The 21,738-nt window shown below is 40.0% G+C and overlaps 1 protein-coding gene across 1 annotated transcript in view; it reads right to left on the reverse strand.

Annotated features, from left to right (window-relative positions):
• Window positions 1-1,658: 1,658 nt before the first annotated feature.
• FLRT2 (fibronectin leucine rich transmembrane protein 2) overlaps window positions 1,659-21,738 on the reverse strand; it is an 88,346-nt gene continuing 68,266 nt past the window's right edge. Inside the window, exon 2 of the mRNA XM_004584352.4 lies at window positions 1,659-7,579. Within this exon, the coding sequence (XP_004584409.2) occupies window positions 5,233-7,215 (1,983 nt within the window). The 5' untranslated portion in view covers window positions 7,216-7,579 and the 3' untranslated portion in view covers window positions 1,659-5,232. The remainder of the gene's footprint in view (window positions 7,580-21,738) is intronic.

The raw sequence follows: 21,738 nt of genomic DNA on the forward strand, positions 1-21,738 counted from the left end.
GATGAAGAGTAAACATGTTGGATCAATGTGCAGACTTCTTTATGGATACAGTGGAACAGAAGATAGGCTCAGACTGCATTTTCTTTCTCATGAGGCCTTTGAACAAAGTCTAATGCCCAAACTCGGTAAAAAGGCATAAATAAATCTTTTTGAATGAGTACTGTTTCTTGGCGAAGTGTCTAGCCTCCAGAGTCATGTCTGTAGCTGTTGGCCAAAGTAATCAAGAATAGCCATAAAATTCCCAAAATGTAATATGATCACTGATTATTGTTGCCTCTCATAGCTATTTTTCCAGCTGAGATTCTACAAACAACTAATACTGGTTCACTGAAGTGTCATAATTTTATTTCCTGATTCAATCTCTGTCAAATTCATTATTAGTGAAATGGCCAGAAAGGGGTAGGGAAAAAGGTTCCAGAAAACTGTTTGAGTCATCCAAAATTGAACTTGAATATATGAATTATAAACAATTTCAAAGCAGAACACTATTATGTGAGCATTCTTTAAAGAAATTAATCTTTAAAGCCGGTAGGATACATGAGGAAGAAATGAGTATTCTCTTTCAGGATAACTATATTGGAGTTATCTCCATGATAATCAATGTGGACTTCACAAATACAAAATAATATGTTCTGTGCATGTGTGTATACTTACAGGATATTTGCAAGTTCTCATAATTAAGAAAAATAGAGAAGAACTTTTGGATGTTATATAAATATCTCACAAAAAAATGCCCTTAACAGAAGTTGTCTTGACAAGAGATATAAAAAATTGTATCATCTCCTTCATTCTTGTCATCTTGATTCATCATGTGACCCCTCATGTATCTTTTACATTAGCCACACAATCACGGATGGTGTCTCAATGAACTTACTCAGATAAACACAATATGGTTTTCTTTTAAAATAAGCCTTTACTGGATATATCAACAAGGTACTGTATAGTGTAGAGTGAAGTTTGTAGTTAACAAAAGTGTGCAACATGGTAGGTTCCAAAAGATGGTGTGATGTAAAATCCCTCCGCCCCTTGTCAGAGAACACACTAAACACAAGCAAGAAGCAAATCAACACAAAGTTCAAACAGTAACAGCCATCGGGATTGACTTCCCATGAATATATATACCTGGATTAGAGAGGGACATGCAGTGCCAAAGCCTTTTCTTGGCCTCAAATGACTGTATATTGTACCTTCCATGGACCCCTTAACAAATACCCCATTTCTATGGGTGTGTTTGAGTATGTTTATGTGTGTTTCATGCTAATTTAATAATGCATGTGGCAATGACTTGCTTTGTGCTCTTCTCTTCGGTGTGCACCTATAAAAACAAAAACCAGAATCATGTGTACAAAACTTGTCCCTACAATCAGTGACAAGCATTATTCACTACCAGCAATTGTCTTGTGAACTTGCTGAAGAAATTAGAGTATGCAAGCTACAGCTTCCTACTATTCATATCTCAAATTTTCAAAGTAGCATTCGGAAAGGTCTGACAAGACCAAGAATTGGAAGTTGTTTTGTTTTTAGGTATTTTGTTCTTTTGGCAGGACTTCTTTCCTACTTTCTTTCCCCATGCAACTAAAACATAAGTCTTAAGCAAAAACCATAACTCTAAACAAAAATGCAATGCCTTTTTAAAAAATATAGGTTAAAGGAAATGCTTTGAGTAAAGACGTTAGTGGAAACTAGCCACTTTCCCGTTCGAGAGCTACACTGCATTCTGCAGCTTAGCTTTGCTAATCAAGAGCAGCATCTGCTCCCTGTGGACCATAATACTGTCTTGTGTTTTGAATGGATGCCTCGCTCACAATATGAAGCACTTGTTTACTCAGTGGGAAGTAAGTTCTGACTTGTGTGAAATCAGTAAGACCATTATGATTCACACTAGTAGGAAACGGAGCTGTGATGTTAACTTTTTCATTAAAATTTTTTAATTGGACTGGTCATGCTATACTTTTCGTTTTAGCCTCAGAGAAAATGCCTAATACCTTTTCAACAAACATCTAGGTAATTATAAATTCCATTATTTTTCTCAAGGGAGAGTGTTTTCTATTTGTTGCATAAAGAAAATAGGAAGGGGACAGATTCCTCTCCTTGTCTCTGCCTGTGACTGACTCACATGGTTGGCTGTAGGCGTATCTGAACGTTTCTTGGGAAGTTTTTCATCTATTCTTGGTCAAACATCACTGTAGCATTAACAACTACCAGGGTTGTGATATAACCATCAATGATACCTGTGTGGCCATGGCTATGCCTTTGCATTTCGCAGTGTCATTTTTACAGTAGCAGTGACTAAGCTCTGAAAGTGGTCATATATTGTCACAAATTCTCACTTGGTATGATAACACCAAGTTATGAGCAAGCCAGCAAACCATGGCTTTACTCCACGGTATTTCCTATATTTTCAACCTTCACTATGAGTTAATCAACTCACAATACAATTATATCTGCAAAACACATTCCTAGGACTAGAAATGTTAATAAATGCATAATTCACCAGGATGTCCCAGCAATAAAATTTTTCTAAGATACATCAGACATCACCGATTCAATTATGTGCTTTCTATCATGACGCAGTTGAGGATTCCAGGTACACTACTACAGATGAGAGGCCGGGGATAATTTGGGCAACTTTGAGTGAATTGTGCATGACATCAAAATAAAGCCTGTCACTAAGATTCTGTCCCATTAGGACACTTTGTAGAAGAGGAACTTTTTTGGATCATTCTAACCACTTAATATAACTGGGTCACCTTTCTACTACTTAAATCCCAAAGGATTTTGTGAATCCCAGGACATAACATAAATATCTCCATCCTTATTATTTATGGCCCAAAGCAAAAACGCTTTCATGAGACAAAAATTCCACTGGGAGTGTAAAAAAACACAAACAAATGAGAATGATTCTTTTGTGAATAACAGAAGCAAAAAAAATCAAAAGTCAACGTACCATCATTTGAACATACACTTTTATCTACACAGCCAAGGGGATGAGGACAGAGGAAGGGAATTATCTAGGTACATAAATCCCCATTTCAGTTTCTGATTTAAATGGCTTACTGCTGCATGGATCACCTTCATGGATTGTCTGATCCCTTCCCTACGTGGGCCTTAGCTTTAAAGAAACAACAGCCAAAACCTTCTAGCTAACAGACTAATAGGAAAACTAGAGTCACCTTAAAATAGATTTAAATTAATTCGTAGCTAAGTTCAGCTCTACTGACAGCTTAGTGTCAATTACTGTGTTTACAGCATAATAGCTTCAGTTATATTTTCTGCTTACTCTGATGGGGAAGATTAAAACATATTATGTTGGGATACATTATTAAAGAAAATAAAGCTCTTACTATAAAGAAAAACTTGCATAGCATTTCATAGCTAAACGTTTACAAAGAAGACACATCACAGTTTTATTTTGTTTAGAGAGAGAGAGAAAGCATGATGATTGCGACATTTACTTTATGAGTCTCTAATGTAATCGTTGGTGGTAGAGCAAATATGCCTCACAGAGTGAAATGGCTATATTTGATTTGAAAAAGAATCCATCAAAGTTTTATTCATTTTTTTTAAGATAACAGGTGGAGTTTTAGCCCTTCTACATCTAAGGGATGACATGGAAAAGAGTCGATGAAATATGTCTTCTGAGTATGGACATTACTTTGAAAATATCTAGAAATAAACGTGGACATCCCTCTCTTTTCTAAGCCCTCTGCTCCTTTTCCGGCTCTGTGAAGACTGTAAGCTTGATCATGCCTCCATTATTTCCCAAAGTAGAAAAACATTCACCATTTAAAAGGAACAAATGAAATTCCAAAAGTGGAACTGGATCAAAGTGAATCCAAGTTGAAAATTCAGGATTGCTTTAAAAAATATGTACTCATCTGGCCAGCGTGGATGTGTCCTTACAGAATTATTAGCAGTGAAAACTGGTATACAGTTTAAAGTGTTTGAGTACATATGGATATTTTGTTCAACCATGACTGGTAACCATATTTTTTTTCCTTGAAATACTGAGCAGAGGGTGGGTAAACAAAAGAGGCACCAACAACTAATTACAAAAATATATGCAGGATGACTGGAAGACAAAAATTTGCAAGGGGATAAAGACGTTAATTTGAGCTACTTCAACATGATACTAAGAAAGCCAGTTGATACTGCTTAACAGAATCACTGATGAGTTGTTTCTAACTAGTATCAGTGAGTTTTAAGTAACATGCCATTGGCATGCATTCCAAACATTGCTACCTTGTTGATCTAAATACCATGTTGATATAGCTTCAGTGACACTACCCAAATAATTCTCATTATCAAAAATAATCCCATTCAATATAATTCTTCCCATTATTTTATTAGCCTCTTCTAAAAAAGTATTCTAGAATATATCTCTGTTGGATGTGATTCAACCTGACATATGATTTGAATAGTAACACTTTTCAAGAGAGTTTTCTTGCTACCACATCACACTGGTCCCTGAAGACAACCAAAATCAGACTCAAGCTTTTAATTCTGTTATCACATAAGGTCAGGGAAGCACAAAGGATGTTATTCAGTTCTCACTCGGAAAGCTAACCCCTGAGCTTTAGCATCCTGCCAAAACTCATTTCCAGTTTCTGATTCTGTCAGGTTGGGTTAAATGATCTCAAGGGAACCCAGCTTCCTTGTGATGTTTTGCGCATCTTCTGAGTGCAGTCTAATCAGGGTAACTACCACCATGCATGCCCTATGGAATTTTTCACTTTTCTTCCAGACCAGGAAGTATAGACAGAGCACAGAAATATCTGGGTCATCTCTTCTTTTACCCATGGGATTAATCTTACCCCGATGAGTCCATTTTAATCGGTCCTTTCACCTGACCACCAGCTCTATGAAAGGAATATATTCAGACAGCGTCAACAGCAAAGTGGTTAATGTGCATCTCATATGGAAACATCACGCATTCTTTCACCTTGTCGTCGGGTTTTCATTGTACAACCCTGTACAGTACTTCATCAACTATATATATTTTTTAAGATTTTAAAAAGCAAAGTTACAAAACTGTTTGTAATTAACTTGAAATAGAAAAGATAGCACTTTTTAAATCCCATTATATAGTACACCGTATAAATTACAGAGTATTCAAATGCACAAATGCATTTGTGTAACATTTATCAAATGTAATCTGTGTGTCTCTATAAGCACACGTGCGTGTTTGCAAGAGTTTTACTGTCCACCTAGCGGATGCTGGACTTGTGGCTGTTACGTGTGGCAGTGTTCCAGGTCGGGCACGCTGCTGTTACAGTATCGCATGTTGTTGGGGATGTGGCAGTCTGTGTAATTAATGCCCCCATTTGGGGTGTAGATGGGCTGCAGTCTGAAATCTCCTTTAAGGAGCTGATCGTTATTTAAGGAGACGATCTGAAAACTGGTTTCTGTCATCTCCAGGATGGAGTTGTCCTTCTTGGTGCCCGCCTCACAGTAGTCATCTTTCCGCCGGCCACGGTTGTATTTCCATTTCTGGGAGGTGTATCGCCCCTTTTTGTGCATGTGCCAGCAAAAGACGCTGAGTAAGACCACAAGCACAAATATCACAGCACCCCCAATCAAGCCTGCCAGCAGAAAAGGGGAACCCATGCTGTGGGAAGTCGTCTGCTCGTGGCTGGAAGCAGTGTTGCTGCCATTGTTAAAGTAAGAGGCATGGGTGGTGGCCTCGGAACAAATGGTATCTTCCACAGCACGGTAGTTAAACGCATCCAGTGGCACTAAACAAATCCGATAGGTGGATCGGGGCTCTAAGTTGACCAAGCTCAGGTGCTGCTTCTCCCCGCTGACTATGCGTTCCTGAACGATGCCGCCCACCAAACTGTGGCCCATTTTCACCCAGGTGAGCTTGTATGCCATCACGGTAAAGAGGGAGAGCCAGCTTACTTGAATGGAAGTATCATTCACAAAATGGATGAAAAGTTGGATCCGTTCAGCAATAGGAGGGGTCACTCTTTCATTACCATCCCACTCGGGAATCTTGGGGAGTTTCGATGTGGTAGGAACTGGAGGTGTGTGGCTCCTGCTTGGCATTGGAACTGAGAGAGTGGGAAGCTGAGTCGTAGGAGAAGCTGTACTTGGGGCTGGGGTGAAGAGAGGCAGGCTGGGGGTTGAGGTGGGACATGATAAAAGATTCATATTCAGCTCCCTCACGGCCATCCCCCGGACTTGTTCAGGACCTTGGCACATGAAACCCCGCACGTTAAGAGATGAGGGGATGTATTTGAGCCATTCTGTGACCCATTTAATACTGCAGTCACAAAACCAAGGGTTATTTCTAGCAGTGAGCTGCTTCAGGTTGGAGAGGTTATCAAAAACCCCTTGAGTCAACACTCGCAGTTGGTTGTTGGATATATCCAACCGTTCCAGCTTACGGAGGTTCGAGAAGGCTGTGAGAGGGATGTGGTTTATCTGGTTGTCTTGCAGATAGAGCCTGAGCAGGTGCGTACCTGGGAGATCCGGAGGGGGATGGGTAAGTGAATTACGTACGATGGAAAATTCCTTGAGCTTGGTGAGATGGCTGAAGGTGCCCTCTGCAATGCCCTTGTTGGTCAGGAGATTCCCATCCACGATCAGCCGTTCTAGGCTCGTGAGGTTCTGAAAGGCCATGTCAGATATGACAGCGATCCGATTTTCATCCACTCTGAGCTCTTGCAAGTCCACAGGCAGCCCAACAGGCACACTACTCAGGTGGTTCTTGGACAAAAACAACAATTTGAGGCTAACAGCCTCCCGGAAGGCCCCATCCTCCACCCCCACTGTGGAGATCGAGTTGTCATCCAGGTGTAGCTCTTCAAGCTTCAAGAGCTGGGCAAGAGCAGCCCGCGAAATGGTCTGAATGTTGTTTTCCTGCAAATGGAGCACTCTGACATTCTTGGGCAGGTTCATAGGGAACTCATCTAGTTGGTTACCATACAGGTAGACCGTGTGCACTGACTGTACGCTGTGCAGTTCTGCAGGAAATCCAGCATTATTAATTTGGTTGTTGTGGAGGTAGAGCACGGTTACGCCCTCCGGAATCCCAAGAGGCACTGAGGTCAAGCTTCGCTCATTACAGTAGATAAAGTTCCTGTCGCAGCGGCACACAGTAGGGCAGGCCAGGAGTTTGGACACCTGTGAGTTTAGCCCCACGATAATGATGAGCCAAGATTTCAGAAACAAAGCCCCGTGTCTGGGCCACTTTGTGATCCGTAGGCCCATTTCTGAAGCACAGAAATAAAATACAACGTATTGGGGAAAATAATAAAACAAAACAAAACAATAGAGCAAAAGCAAAATGACTAGATGGGGTTCTGTCCAAGTTCAGAACACCAGTTCGGGAAAATGACGTGAGGGCATGCGGCAAAATAATCTGCTTGCTGTCTCTTATCAGCCTACGGTGCCCTCTCTGCTGCTGTCTTCCATGTGCAAATCAATTCAGCTTTCCACACAGGCAGTGGGTGATGCCAGGTTACCAGTGGTATCCGCACCAGTGCACCTGGCCAGGTTGAGCTCCCCTCTTCTGCCGCAGGTCAGGGCAGCATTGATCAGCCCATGAACTTGTCCATTCAACTCAGTCTGCAATCTGTTGTTTGAAAGAAGAGAGGAGAAAGCAGGTAAGTTAAAAGCAATAATGGAAGGCTGGGCAGCTGGCTGAGAGTTGCAATGCCAGTTGGAATACTGACATCCCGGGTGCGAGTCCCCAGTTCCCTGTTCAATTCCAGTTGCCTCCTAATGTGCACACTGGGAGGCAGTAGGAGATTGCTAAAGTAACTTCCGGCTGCTGGTTTCTATTCAGCCCAGTCCTGTCTGTTGTAAGCATTTGAGGAGTGAACCAGTGGATGGGAGTTCTCTTTGTCTCTGGCTCTCAAATTGATGAATAAATATCTGTTAAGAAGTAAATAATGCAAAAATTGCTGAGTTAAACAGCCTAAGTGGGACTAAGTAATAAGACAGGGGCTGGCATTAAATAATGTTTTAAAAAACACTAATTTGGTTGAAAACATATTAAGGAGAACTATATGTTTATAATCTATTTTCAAGAGGAAAGTATATATTTATCTTTTACTATCAGTAATTATATGGTGAATACTATAAACCAGTCAATACCTTCCTTAAGTTTGTATTTGATAAGGGGCATAGGCACACTGCTGAAACTCCAGTAACAATTAAAGTTCACCACTAACGAATCTTCTTGGTCTTAGACATGTTTTAATATGGAGACAGTTACTGAGCAACCAGTAAAGTTTAAGGGAAAGTGTGAAACCTATACAGAAATGAATTTTAAATATCCAAAATGGTGAATTGAGAAAGTAGCGTTGTTAACTATCTCCTTTAAAAATGCATTTTTAAATTCTGATATAAAAGCATATTAATTATTAATGAGAATTCTGGATAATATGAATACAGGATGAAGATGATAAAATCACTGTTATGAAAACTTATACTGACTACTTATTTCCTCTTTTGTCTATGTGTATACTCAAAAAAACTGGAATTATTATTTATTTCCTTTTTGTTACATAATACTATGCTGTGACTCCATTTCCAGGTTATAAAAGAAATCATTAAAAAAAGATGGATCCTTCTGATCTGACATCATGATGGAGCAGGAGAAACAACACAAAGAAGTCAGAGAGAAGCACACACATACCACATTGGGAAGGCAGAGAAATGGCGTCTCTTTCCTTCCCCATCCTGATCTGTGCCTTTCCCCAAAACAACTTTTCATTTGAGTTTCCAGTGAGAGCGACCCCTAACGGCAGTGAAGGGACACACCCACTTATCCCCTCCTTAGAAACCACCAAGTACAGAGGAAACGAATCACTGTGAGCCCTTTAGTAATCGCCAAGCTCATGATTGGGAATAAATTCTCCTACAACAACACCGCCTTCCTGCCTGTGAGAGTTTTTTTCTGTTTATTCAGGACTTTTAGCCAATTTAAAAACGATAGAAGACATAGCTGGAAAAGTAAAGGCAATCCACAGATAGCAATCACGCCTCTTGCTGTAGAGTGTGTTCCATCTGCTTTTAGATTAGAGAGGTAGAGAAGTTAATTGAAAGGTGCCAGATTTGATTTCCCTATAAAATAAGCAAACATGACAGGACATGGTGAGCCGCGAGCCTCTCAATTCTCACCAATACACAGATTGAAACGACTTGCATCGAAAAGCACAGAGGCAGCATGTGAAATAGTTTCCTAGGCTATCTTTAGAAATATAATTTAAAAAGAAAAAAAAATCACTATGTTATTTAAGTGTCAAGGATATTGTAAATTTGTTCTATAATTTAAAAGACTATAAGCCATCTGATAATGCCTATGGTGACCAGAGCCATTAAAATTCATAGTTTGTTGTTATAAATTCATAGTTTATTATATTTTATAAAAAGGTAGACGATCTCCTCGCAGGCAAAAAGAAGATGTACCAAGAGCTATTTGACTTAAAACAAAAAAGTACAAGGAGATATCTTGCCGCTGAAAGGGACTAGGCTTTTACTGGACAAAATTTTTATGTATTTGAAGAATAATTTATACAACTAATGGTAGCACAGAAAAAAAATGGGTTTAATGTAATTGGACAAAGCAATACTTAGCTCAGGTTTCAAACCCTACTAAAGTTTCCTGATCTTTTGCTACATGAGTGTGGTTCTTTGTCCAGCAGCAAGAGGCTGACCTAGGAGGCTGGTGGACGAACAGAACCCCAAGGAAAGAATCTGAGTTAGAGAGAGCCTTGGGTGAGTACATTGACAAACATTGCCCTCAACACTCTGATACCTAAGTTAGTAAGTACAAAATAAACACAAGGGCACATCACTTGATTCTTTAGAGACCTGTAATGGCACAAGATATGTTTATCTGTGGTGATAGGAGATAGGTTCAAACTATATGTTGTATGCAAATTATATCTGCTAGGGGGAGTAGGGCTTCAATTCTGTGTCACTTGACCTCAATAGAAAAATGCAGATGTGAATGACAGGCAGTAATGTCTAACAGGACCTGGAAGATTAATTTGTAGGCAGAAGAGCCCATTTATATAGAGCATTATAAAATGGTATTACTAAGTATTTACAGAAGAGGCAGGCATGTAGGATGAAAAGACTTGGACCTAACATTACACTGGAACAGCAGTCCTCAGAGCACGAGGCAGGCGCACAATGAACAGAATTTCTATGCAGGAAAAAAAGGAAAGAAAGAAAAGGCAAAGCCACACCCACACACACAGCATCTAAATTCTGTGTAAAATTAAGAGATGCCTCTCAACTCTGTCTACAATCCAAGCTTTTAAGCCTAAGATAACAAATGCTTGAAGATGACATAATTTACTTAAGAGTTTACCAGCTGAACCTCAAAGAAATAATCACTGGGAAGGGCAGAGACCTTGGAATCATGATGCATCCAAATTGTAAGGTTTCTACTCATCTGCATTGTTGTCTCCCGTGAGAGAAAACACACCGGCAGCCAATGCTCTGCCTGGGGGCTTGCTGTTCTGCAGGCACATTAATAATTACGTAAGGAGACATGATGCTGTGCTCCAAAGGACGTTCCTAATGAGATTACACGGGGCATGGGGCACACCGTCACTGTGGATTCACCTTAACAGCAGAAAAGTCCCAAGCAGATCAGTGTGTTGATCAGGCATGACAAATCTTATTCTTAATGGAAATAAACCCTTAGATCTTCCTTTGAGCGTGGCGGGAATCCTACAAAGGAGAAGCCCAGAGCACACCTGCTTTGATCCTTGGATTAGCAATAGCCTATGTGTGTCAGCTAATGACCATCTTTGTTCAACTTAGTTCAAAGTATGATACTGCAGAAACTAGTTCGTAATGATATTTTTGATTTATATTTTCACAAATTCAAGTTCACTCCATATTTTCAGTTGTGATTTCTACCGAGCACTGAGGTCTAAACTCCTTTAAGACTTCACACAAGAGAATACACTTGTTGGGGAATCGGTATACTCTACTGGTCAAGAACACAGGACTGGGTCAGAGTCCTAGAACAATAGCATAAGCTGCCACCTGCAGAGCTGGTGTGCCATATATCCCTTATCAGAGCTCCTGCTTGAGTCCTGGCTATTCTACTTCCAATCCAGTTCCATGCTACTGTGCCAGAGAAAGCAAGAGAAGGCAAGAGAAAGCAGGAGAGGATAGCCCAACTACACGGGACCTGTATCACCCACACTGGAGACCAGAACAGAGCTTCAGGTTCCTGGTTTTGGCCTGGACCAGCCATTGTCATTGCAGGCATTTGGGGAGTGAAGCAGCATAAAGATCTCTTTGTCTTTTTCCTCTCTGTCATCATGCCTTTCAAATAAATGTAAAAAAAAAAAAAAAGAAAGAAAGAAAGAAAGACATGAAACTTGAAAAAAAGAGAGCAAGTGAACCTTAGCCCTGAACTTACATTCTAATACTGAAACGTTGTAAGGTCCTGTATATATTAATATTAGAAGTGTTGCTTTTTTATTTGAAAAATGGGTAATAACAGTTCCTAACACACAACACTGGAGAGGATTAAATAAATACCATTTGTGAAAAATCTGCAAGGTGTCTGAACATGGCAAGAATGTAATAAATCCCAACCTGTTGTTCTACATGAATTGATCATTCTTAATGATATTCAAAAGGGGAACTGCAACATTTTCAGCAACACAACATCACCCTGGACTTGGCTTGTAGCATCACTTGGTCCCAGGATTTCTTAACCTTTGTTCTACTGACATTATGGGCCAGATAATTTTTGTCATGCTGTTGCCAAATGTGCCCCAAATCTTGTCCAGTGACTGTCCTATATATGTGGTCCTATCATCCTTAGTTGAGAACTATTGACCTATAACATTTTTTCAGGTGACTTGGACAGATGGTATTATCACTATAATTTTCCAGTGAAAATTGAAGGTTATTTTCTAATACACATTATCTAAAAATGTTTTACTGCCATAGACATGGAGAAAGCTCAGAATGCAGTAAGCTTTGCATTAATTTATCCAACCTGTATATTTTTTTGAGCACCAGAAGGAAGAGACAGCTTTAGTTAGCGGATGTGTGTTTTGGTCCACAGAAGATTAAAGTTTTGTGAATGGAGAGAGTATATTTACTATTGAAGCAGGCGGTCAGGATGCTATGGCAGGGGCACTGATCTTGGAACACCAGCTGGTCCAGGGATGCCTAAAAAGCTGCACCCTTGGGCCCTGTGCAGCAGCCTCATGGCTAAAGTCCTCACCTTGCATGTGCCACCTCCCATATGGATGCCAGTTCCAGTCCCAGCTGCGCCACTTTCCTTCCAGCTCACTGCTTGTGGCCTGGGAAAGCATAGAAGATAGCCCAGATTGTTGGGACCCTGCACAAGCGTGGAAGACCTGGACGAAGCTCCTGGCTCTTGCTTCGGATCAGCTCAACTTCAGCTGCTGCAGCCACTTGAGGAATGAAGCAGCAGATTAAGATCTTTCTTTCTGTCTTTCCTTCTTTCCGTAAATCTGACTTTCCAATAACAATAATTTAAAAAAAGAGCTGTACCCTATCTCTCGGGGTGTCAGTGAAAGTGCTGTAGCACCAGAGGGGTCAGGTGAATTTCCGCAGGTAAGGAAGCCTCACCCTGTAGAAGAGTCTGAGCTACTTGTCACTTCATTCCAGCAAGCAAACTCAGCTCACAGAAGAAACTTGGCATTGAACTTTCTCCCGGATCTTGGTGCTTCTCACTGGACATTATATTTTTCTGTCTCTAAGTGGTGGGAAATAGAAGTAAATTTTACATGCTGGAAGATCCCCCTGCCATGGGTTTGTTTAAAAACTCTATTCTTTTTCTCTGGAAAACTAAAGATTATGAAAAATAGGTTAAAAGAAGATGCGAGACAGAAGCAGAAATTTTCATTCAAAGTAGGTAACAATGTAGAGGTTTCAAAATCAATGAATATAAATCCATGGCCCTGTATACACAAATAATTCCATGGCTGAGAAAATACTTGTAAATACAGTCCCCTTTAAAAATAGTAGAAGGGCTTGGCGGCGTGGCCTAGTGGCTAAGGTCCTCGCCTTGATCCCAGATGGCCGCTGGTTCTAATCCCGGCAGCTCCACTTCCTCTCTGTCTCTCCTCCTCTCAGTACATCTGACTTTGTAATAAAAATGAAATAAATCTTAAAAAAATAGTAGAAAAAATCTTGGATATCTTGGCATAAGCCTAACCAAAAATGTTGAAAAACTCTATGATGAAAATTACAATATATTAAAAAAAAGAAGACATTAAAAGATGGAAAATTTACTATGTTCCTGAATTGGTAGAATCAACATGATTAAAATGCCCATTTTATAAAAAATAACATACATATTCAATGTGATCCCAATCAAAATCCCAACAACATTCTCTCAGAGTTGGAAAACATGATGCAAAAATTCATTAGGGAAAGCAAGAGAACATGAAGAGTCAAAGCTACCCTGAAGGATAAAAATAAAGCCAGAGGAATCACAACTTAAAACCTCAAGGAATATTACAGGGAAGTGGTAATCAAAACAGTTTGGCATTGGCTCAGAAACAGAGAGGATCAATGGAACACAACTGAAACCCCTGAAGTGAGCCCACACATGTACAGCCAACTAATCTTCTACAAAAGAACTGAAAATAAGCCAGGGAAACAGTTTGGTCTCTTCAACAAATGTTGTTGGGACAATTGCGGAGCAGTCTGCAGAAGTAAGAAACAATCCCCATCTGTTACCTTCTAAAAAAACCTGCTTTAAATGGATCAAAGACCTAAATCTGCACCCAGAAACCATCAAATTAATAGAGGAAAACATAGGAAACACTCTACAAGATATAATCATTGGTAAAGACACCAAAAGCACAGGCACTCAAAGCCAAAATAAACAAATGTTGCTATATCAAATTAAGAAACTGCAGTGCAGTAGTGGAAAATACCAACAAAGTGAAGAGGCAACCAACAGAATAGGAAAAAAGGAAAATCTTTGCACATTTCATAGCGGGGGACTGATGATATGCATGATTTATAAGGAGTTTTGGAAATTCAACCATAACAAAACAAGAAAAGGATGAAGGATATGAGCAGGTACTCTTTAAAAGAAAAACTTTAAATGATATCTGAAAAAAATGCTCAGGCTCATTAGCAGTTAGGGAACTACAAATGAAAGCCACATTGAAACTTTACCTACTTCCAGGGAGACTGGCCTACATCCAGAAATCTACTTAATAATATTTGGTGGTGGATGTGGGAAAAAAGATATTCTACTCACTCTACTATTGGTGGGAATGTAGGCCAATGTTGCCACTATAGAAGTGTTGCCACTACAGAAGTCATTATGGAGAGGGCTCAGAGAACTGAAAATAGATCTGCCAATACGACCCAGCTATGCTACTTCTAGGAATATATCCAAAGGATACAAATCTGCATATGAGAAAGTAACCAGCAACACTGAATTTATAGCAGCACAATCCATAATAACAAAGACATGAAGACAACCCAGATGCCCATCAAAAGAGGGGTGGTTAAAGAAACCATGGTATACATGGTATACAATTCAATGGAATACTACTCAGCCACTAAAAAGAATACAATTCTACAATTTGCAACAAAATGGTCCTAACTCGTCACTAGTATGCTAAGTGAAATAAGCCAATCCCAAAAGGACAAATATCATATGATCTTTCTGATAAAAGGCCACATTCATGCAAAATACAGAATAAGTATTTTTATAGGTGAAAAAGTATATATACATGTTTTCATAGAGGAACCATGCAATGGAGGCTAGTATATCAGTGAGTGAAGATGGCTTGCAGTATACAATTCTACTCTAGTTCAAACAGTTAATTATACCTCAATAATAGGATGCTAGATTTTCTCTCCTTTTCTATACTTACAACATTATGGTGCGCACACGTAGCAGAATGCTGAACCCTTAACTGTTGCTAGAGGATTATACTCTTGTAATAATACGGAGGGAATGGCTCTGAGAGGGGAAGAAGGGGAGAGAAGAGTGGAAAATTGAATCATGGAAAATAATAAAAATAATTAAAAAACAAAGCAGATAACATAATTCGTAGCTGCCTAAGTGTAAATGAATATGTGACAAACACTCTTGGGGAACACCAAGAACCTGGCCCTGCCAGGCTCTGGAAGGTGAAGGCACAGCAGTAGCTATTCCAGGATATTTTAGCCCTTCCTAGAAACTGGCTTTCAGTACATAAATCATCTAAAAGCTTGTTGTAAAATGTTTCTCTCCTACTGATGGTTAAGAAGGCTTTTTTCTTTCTTAATTAATTCCAGGAGCCGATATTCCAGGAGAGCTTAATAAACTCAGACTATAAAAATCATAGCACAGAAAATAAGAATCGTCAATAAGCACTGCTGAGAACATAACATAAAGACACTAGGAGGATAAACCTAATCACAATCTTAATGGTTTCAGCATTGGCTGTCTTGTGATGAGACAGCACAGTGCATGAAGTGATACAAATGAAAACGCTAAACGGAAGAAGGATTTTTCCAGAGTCACATTGCCTTGAGTTTCTGGGGTTAGGCTATTTGTGCTTAAAATCAGACCTAGACAAGTGTGCGATCTAGAAACATGGCTGCACTGCACATTTTTTGTTACAATTTGGACATTGGAAAGCGTTAATAACAGATCTTGTGTATATTCTCGAAGACCAGGGATAAATACTGTTCATACAACAATCAGACGAGAGCTAAAATGCGGGGATTAGCACATGAATCTGGTGAGATACGTTTAATAACGGCCATCCTCTAACTGGAAACATTTTTCATGCCATTTAGTGAGCCTCCAATGAGCCCCTTGAAGTTGCTCATTAAATGAAAATCCTGGAAGGATGGAAGAGGGGAATGAGGGGTTGGCAAAAGGCAAGGAAGGAAATACTTTATGTAAACAGTTGACAATTTCCTGGCTCCCATTAGTCTGCATTTGAAAACATAAACAAGAAAAAGCAACTGTCCTAGGAATTACAAATTATTCTTCAAACATTTGAAAAATTGTTCTCATGTGGTTCCCCATTTACTCCAATAATACAGATGAGTTTAGAACAATTGTTATACTTTCAAATGGATCAACTTAAAGGACACATTCATGACAACCACAAGACCATCTCAACCCATGAGGGATCTCCCAAGAGTTGTTCTGTGACGCCTTTAAAGTCTGATACTGCAATGAAAATAGCCTTGATTTTTATGCGTAAGACAGAATGGCCAGCTGAGTTCAAGGCCTGAAATCAACTTGCAATGTGACTATAGAGTTAGTTCACAAAATAAACACAAACCAATGGAGCAGAATTTTTCATGGAATTGAAAGAAGACCAATAGGATGTAAAAGTATGCAGTCCATAAAAAATAGCTATAGCTCATATCTATATACTCTTCAATCCACCTCTAAAGGCAGTAGCTCCAGTACATACCAGAATATCTCACGTTTCATAAAAAACAATTGATTTCTTAGACTTTTACCTTTGAGAACTTCATGTGTTATTTACAGGGGCAGAATGAGACATACACACACACACTTCAATCTGCTGGTTCACTCCTAGATGAATGTAATAGCCAGGACTGGGTCAGACCAAAGCCAGGAGCCAGGAATGACACTCCTGTGTTCCACATGGGGGACAAGGACCCACATACTTAGGCCATCCTAAACTAAGTGCATTATCAGGGAACTAGATTGCAAGCACAACAGCCAGGACTCCAAATGTCACTCTAGTATGGGATGCGGACACTGTAAGTGGTGAGTGACTCAACAAGCCATGTCACAACTTTGGCCCTTTGGATCTAAAAAAAAATTTCATCATTGGTTCCCTAATCCCAAGGGTCACTAAAAAATATTAGAAGAAAGGAAAGAAAAACAAAGACTCCAGGATCTTGCCCTGTAGACTCCAGGTTGATAGGTCTGTTAAGCAGACTGGGCATGTACATTCTGCAAAGTTTTCCCAGGTGAGTCTGATAGACACTTTGAGGCTTGATGACCCAATGGCCAGTACTGTGGAATAATGAGTTGCCTCTGACACGGGCTTCCCAAATTGGCACCAATTCATGTTCCGGATGCTCCACTTTCAATCCAGCTGCCTTCTAATGGTTTAGGAAAAGCAGAAGATGGCCCAACTCCTTTGGCTCTAGCCATACATGTGGGACACCAGGAAAAAACTTGTGATTTCTGTCTGGTGCCGCCCTGGCCATTGTAGCCATTCTGGGGTAGTAAACCAGCAGATGGAAGATTCTCTCTTCTCCCCCTCTGTAACTCTGACTTTTGGATGGATGGATAGATAGATAGATAGATAGATAGGCAGATAGATTTTTTTTTAAAAAAGGCTCAACTGTCCAGTCTTTCAAGACTTGCTTTCAGAGCACTGAGGTAACTAGTCCTTCTCTCTCCTGGTTCATGTAGAAAAAGCAGTTGGTTTAGAGTCAGTCGGAAGTTAGTTTTGGTCTGTGCTCATTTGCTCATTACTAACATGGTGATATTTTTTCAACTCAGAGAGATATGCCTACATAAGTGGTTAGAGGAGTAAATGTGAAACATGCAAGTTGACTAAGCTTGACAGTTAGGAGCTCAGTAAACTGGTTTAAGGAGAGTAGAGTGATGGAATGAGGAGAGCATGGGCTCTGAACACAGATGACATGAACAGCTTCTCTAATTACCAGGTGGGTTAACGTGGGCATGACTTCACCCTTCTGTGTTCTTGTTAACTCACAAGAAATGGAGAAAACAACACTATTCATCTTACCACTGTCACAGGGCTGTCAGGATATTACTTCATGCATGGAAAACACAGTCATTTTGTTGCTTATCTCTACCTCTGGCTTTAAGCAAAAAACAAAAACAAAAACAAAAACAAAAAACCAGCATCAACAAAAATTTCATCTGGGAATATTTATCCTTAAAGTGTACAGAGGTGATTATGTAGAAACTTCCTCCAATTTAGCATTCCTTTTTCTTTTCTTTTTTTTTTTAAAGATTTATTTATTTTATTACAGCCAGATATAGAGAGAGGAGGAGAGACAGAGAGGAAGTTCTTCCGTCCGATGTTTCACTCCCCAAGTGAGCCGCAATGGGCCGGTGCTGCGCCAATCCAAAGCCGGGAACCTGGAACCTCTTCCAGGTCTCCAACGCGGGTGCAGGGTCCCAAAGCATTGGGCCGTCCTCAACTGCTTTCCCAGGCCACAAGCAGGGAGCTGGATGGGAAGTGGAGCTGCTGGGATTAGAACCGGCGCCCATATGGGATCCCGGGGCTTTCAAGGCGAGGACTTTAGCCGCTAGGCCACGCCACTGAGCCCTAGCATTCCTTTTTCATTGATTGATTAGAATTATTTCTTTTGCAAACCTGTCTGTATATATATATTCATATCAATAGCTTCATATCCATCAACTCTGCGAACATGTGGAGATATTTGCTAGGTGGACTGGAGAATGAGTGATGACGCAGGGACTTGGGTCCAAGCATGGGGTTGAGTTTTCGTTCCTATGCCCTTGCCTTGCACCCTGCAGGCCGCACACAGGTAGAGGCTGCTCTGCTTTTGCTCACTATTATTTCCCCAGAGTCTACGGCAGTACATGTTTACAAAATAAAAGAACAAATCAAAGACTGTGCTTCAGATGACTGCTGTTTGAAGAGGCAATCTGTAAAAACTCAACATCTCCATCTGAGTTCCCAAAAGGAATCAAAGAGATAATATTTCAGAACACTGTTCACAGGTTTTAAGCTGCCCAACCCTACCTACAGAGATTGCAGGATTGACATAAAAAAACTAGAGGATATTACAAATAGACACAGAACAATTAAATAGTAATTGCAGCTACTGCAGCAAAAGACTCATATACAAAGGAACATCAAGTTCTACATGACTTCTAAACTACTTCTGCAAAATTTTTCGATGACAGAAAGTTTGGTACCTAACATGTTACTTCCACAATAGCTGTTACCTGAAAATAGACTTGTGTGGACTCCCAAATATACATGTTTCTGCTCACATAACAACAGTGACTTCTACATACTTACATGAGTTTACTGTAACAACTCAACCGAGCTTTAACCACACAGAAGTTTACCATTCTTCATAGACTTGATATGAAACAGGCCACTAACTCTGAGAAGTATGAAAGGCTTACGAAAAATTAATCTGAACCCCCAAATATGGACAAGTTTGTCACCAAAATAATGCATCCTTATGTAATATAATCAAACAGAAAAATCTTAAGTTTCCTTCAAAAGGAGAATGCAGATTTCAGCTTGGGATGCTCATTGGGTACACGAAACAAAATTATATACTGTATATTTTCCAGTGAATTATCTGGTTTTGAATCTGAAAAATGAAAAATCCATTGCTTAACTCTATTCCCCTATTCCAGTATCACAGAAATGACTCTGCAAGTAAATGGCATAAGATTTCCTCACTGAACAAGCAGGCTTTTACAATTTGCCTTCTCATCTTCAGTACACCTGTCATGCTGAAATGTCAGGCTGTGTTGATGGAAGCTGTTTCTAGATTTAGGGACTAAGAGGGGACAAGAAACAAAAACAGATTATTGTTTCTTATCCTTGACCCTCCCCTTGTTTTCAAGGACATTTTTTCCAAATATGAGTAGACATGGGTTAAAATCAAATCAAGTAATTTTAAAAGCTCAGAATAAACCCCCAGATGAGCTGCATTAGGATTGTTCCTAGTGGACATAAAGGGAAAGAAGAGACTATGCAACGGAAAATATTAAAAATGCATAACAGACCTTTAAAACTGCTTTTAAAAATCTATACTGATCACCTCTCTGATTTAAATAGATTTTGAGATATGCTTGAACATAAACACGAGTGCTTTGAGCAGGTTTACACCAACCAGTCATCGCTTTACTTTAAGGACACTGTACTTTTCCAACGTTACCCTAAAGCTTATTTTTTAATAAAGGACTGCCAAATGATCTCAGGAACATATTTATTTATTTTTGCTTTTTTTTAACCAAAAAAAGATACCACAAAAATTAAAAGACTGAAGCAATGTGATGACTTTTTATTTTTTCATTTTTTAGGGAAGCAAAATCCATCCTGTGAAGGCAGCCCAGAAGCGTGTGCATGTCACTGTCAGCAGGTGGAGGCAACAGAACTGAAACACACATACACAGACACGCATATACACGTACACAGACTGATATTTCCACCTTTGTTAGAAACACTTGATATTTGTGTAGAAATCAGTCTGAACTTTTCCTGGTAAATAAAAATAAAACCCAAGCACGACATTTGCGGTGAACAAGCAGATTTAAAATACTGAGAGTGATGTGAAGAGGATCGTTCCTCAGCATTACTCATTTCTTTCTTAGCTGCATACCCACGTGCAACTAGACTTCACAGCTGTCCTTGGGAGCACTGCCATTAGCCAGTTAAAGGTGAGGTTAACAAGCACTGTGTCTCAATGGCAAGTCGGCTCTCTGAAGCGAAACACTCTAGGATCAGGTCAAGGAGCAGGAGCCATGAACGTGCAGTAAGGTCATAGGCAGCTGTTTCCAATGGGCTTCCATTGTTATCAAAAGCCTTCCTTTGCTGACTCCCGACACTTCACATTTTAGAATTATAAACTCCGCCTTTGGATGAGATAGATGGTTACTCTTTCTGGAACTGCAAACCTTTTTTCTCAGGCTGTTTGTATCCAGTGAAGTATATCCAGTCTTTTCTTAAAAATCAGCATTCTTTATTCATTCCTCCATCAAGAGTTTCAAGTCTACTATGTGACATAAAGGGCACCAAGAGGGCATCAGGAAGATGATGTGTTCAGATGGCAAGATGGAAAGCCAAAGCAGAATTGGAATTTGAAATGATATGTAAGCAATGCCATTAAGTAAATAAATGGTTATGATACAGAATAAAAGGATGGAGAGGGAAGGATTAATTATGGGGTCACAGACGGCACCCTGAAGAATGGAGCTCCCAATGAGTGAACGGTTAAAAAATAGGGTGTCCGAAGAGAGGCAGTACAGTCCGTGGAAAGAGAAAGGCAAATACCCTGGGCTAGTCCTGAGGTACAGTGCACACGAGGGTGCAAGAGGCTGACTCGTTCAGGATCTGTCTGAAGGAGCAAAGTCGTCAGCAACAAAGAGAGGAGAAGGTGCAGGCTCAGGGCCAAGAGTCCACACGGATCCGGTCACAACAAGCCGTGTGGCTTTGGTAACCATTCGGATTTTATTTTCAAGACAATGGAAAGCCTGCCAAGAAAGGACAAGCTGAGGGTGGGGAAGATCAAAAGACAAAACTGAGATCATTCAGCAAAGTGCTGAAGGAAGTTCTTGCAGAGGGGAATGAATATTGTAGAACTCGGAGACGAAAAGTAAGCTCCAAGCTTACTGACAGAACTCTCCAAATATTCTGCTTCACAAAGTTGCCCAAACACTCCCACACATCTTTTTTTTTTCCAGCTATAGCATGTTCTTGTTGGAAATACATGGAGTGTGTGTAACAAATAAATTAAATAAATACAGCTTTGACCAAACAAGTATTTTGATGACAAAGTCAGGTCCCCATGCTGGGCCAAGACATTCATGTAATTAATTAAAAGGGTCTCTCCCCTTCCATCAGAAGAACTGAAGCCTGCTACCCTACTTAGCATAATGCCCCTCTACAGGAGAAGGCACAGGCCACCCGCTGTTCCCTTGCACATAAATTGGGCTCTACCTATAAATTATTCTATCTGGCAAAGAACAACATTCGCCTTTTTTCTTCTGAAGCTCCGTGCACAACCTTCCAAACAACTACA

The sequence above is a fragment of the Ochotona princeps genome, chromosome 26 (genome assembly GCF_030435755.1).
Source record: "Ochotona princeps isolate mOchPri1 chromosome 26, mOchPri1.hap1, whole genome shotgun sequence".
Lineage (NCBI taxonomy): Eukaryota > Metazoa > Chordata > Mammalia > Lagomorpha > Ochotonidae > Ochotona > Ochotona princeps.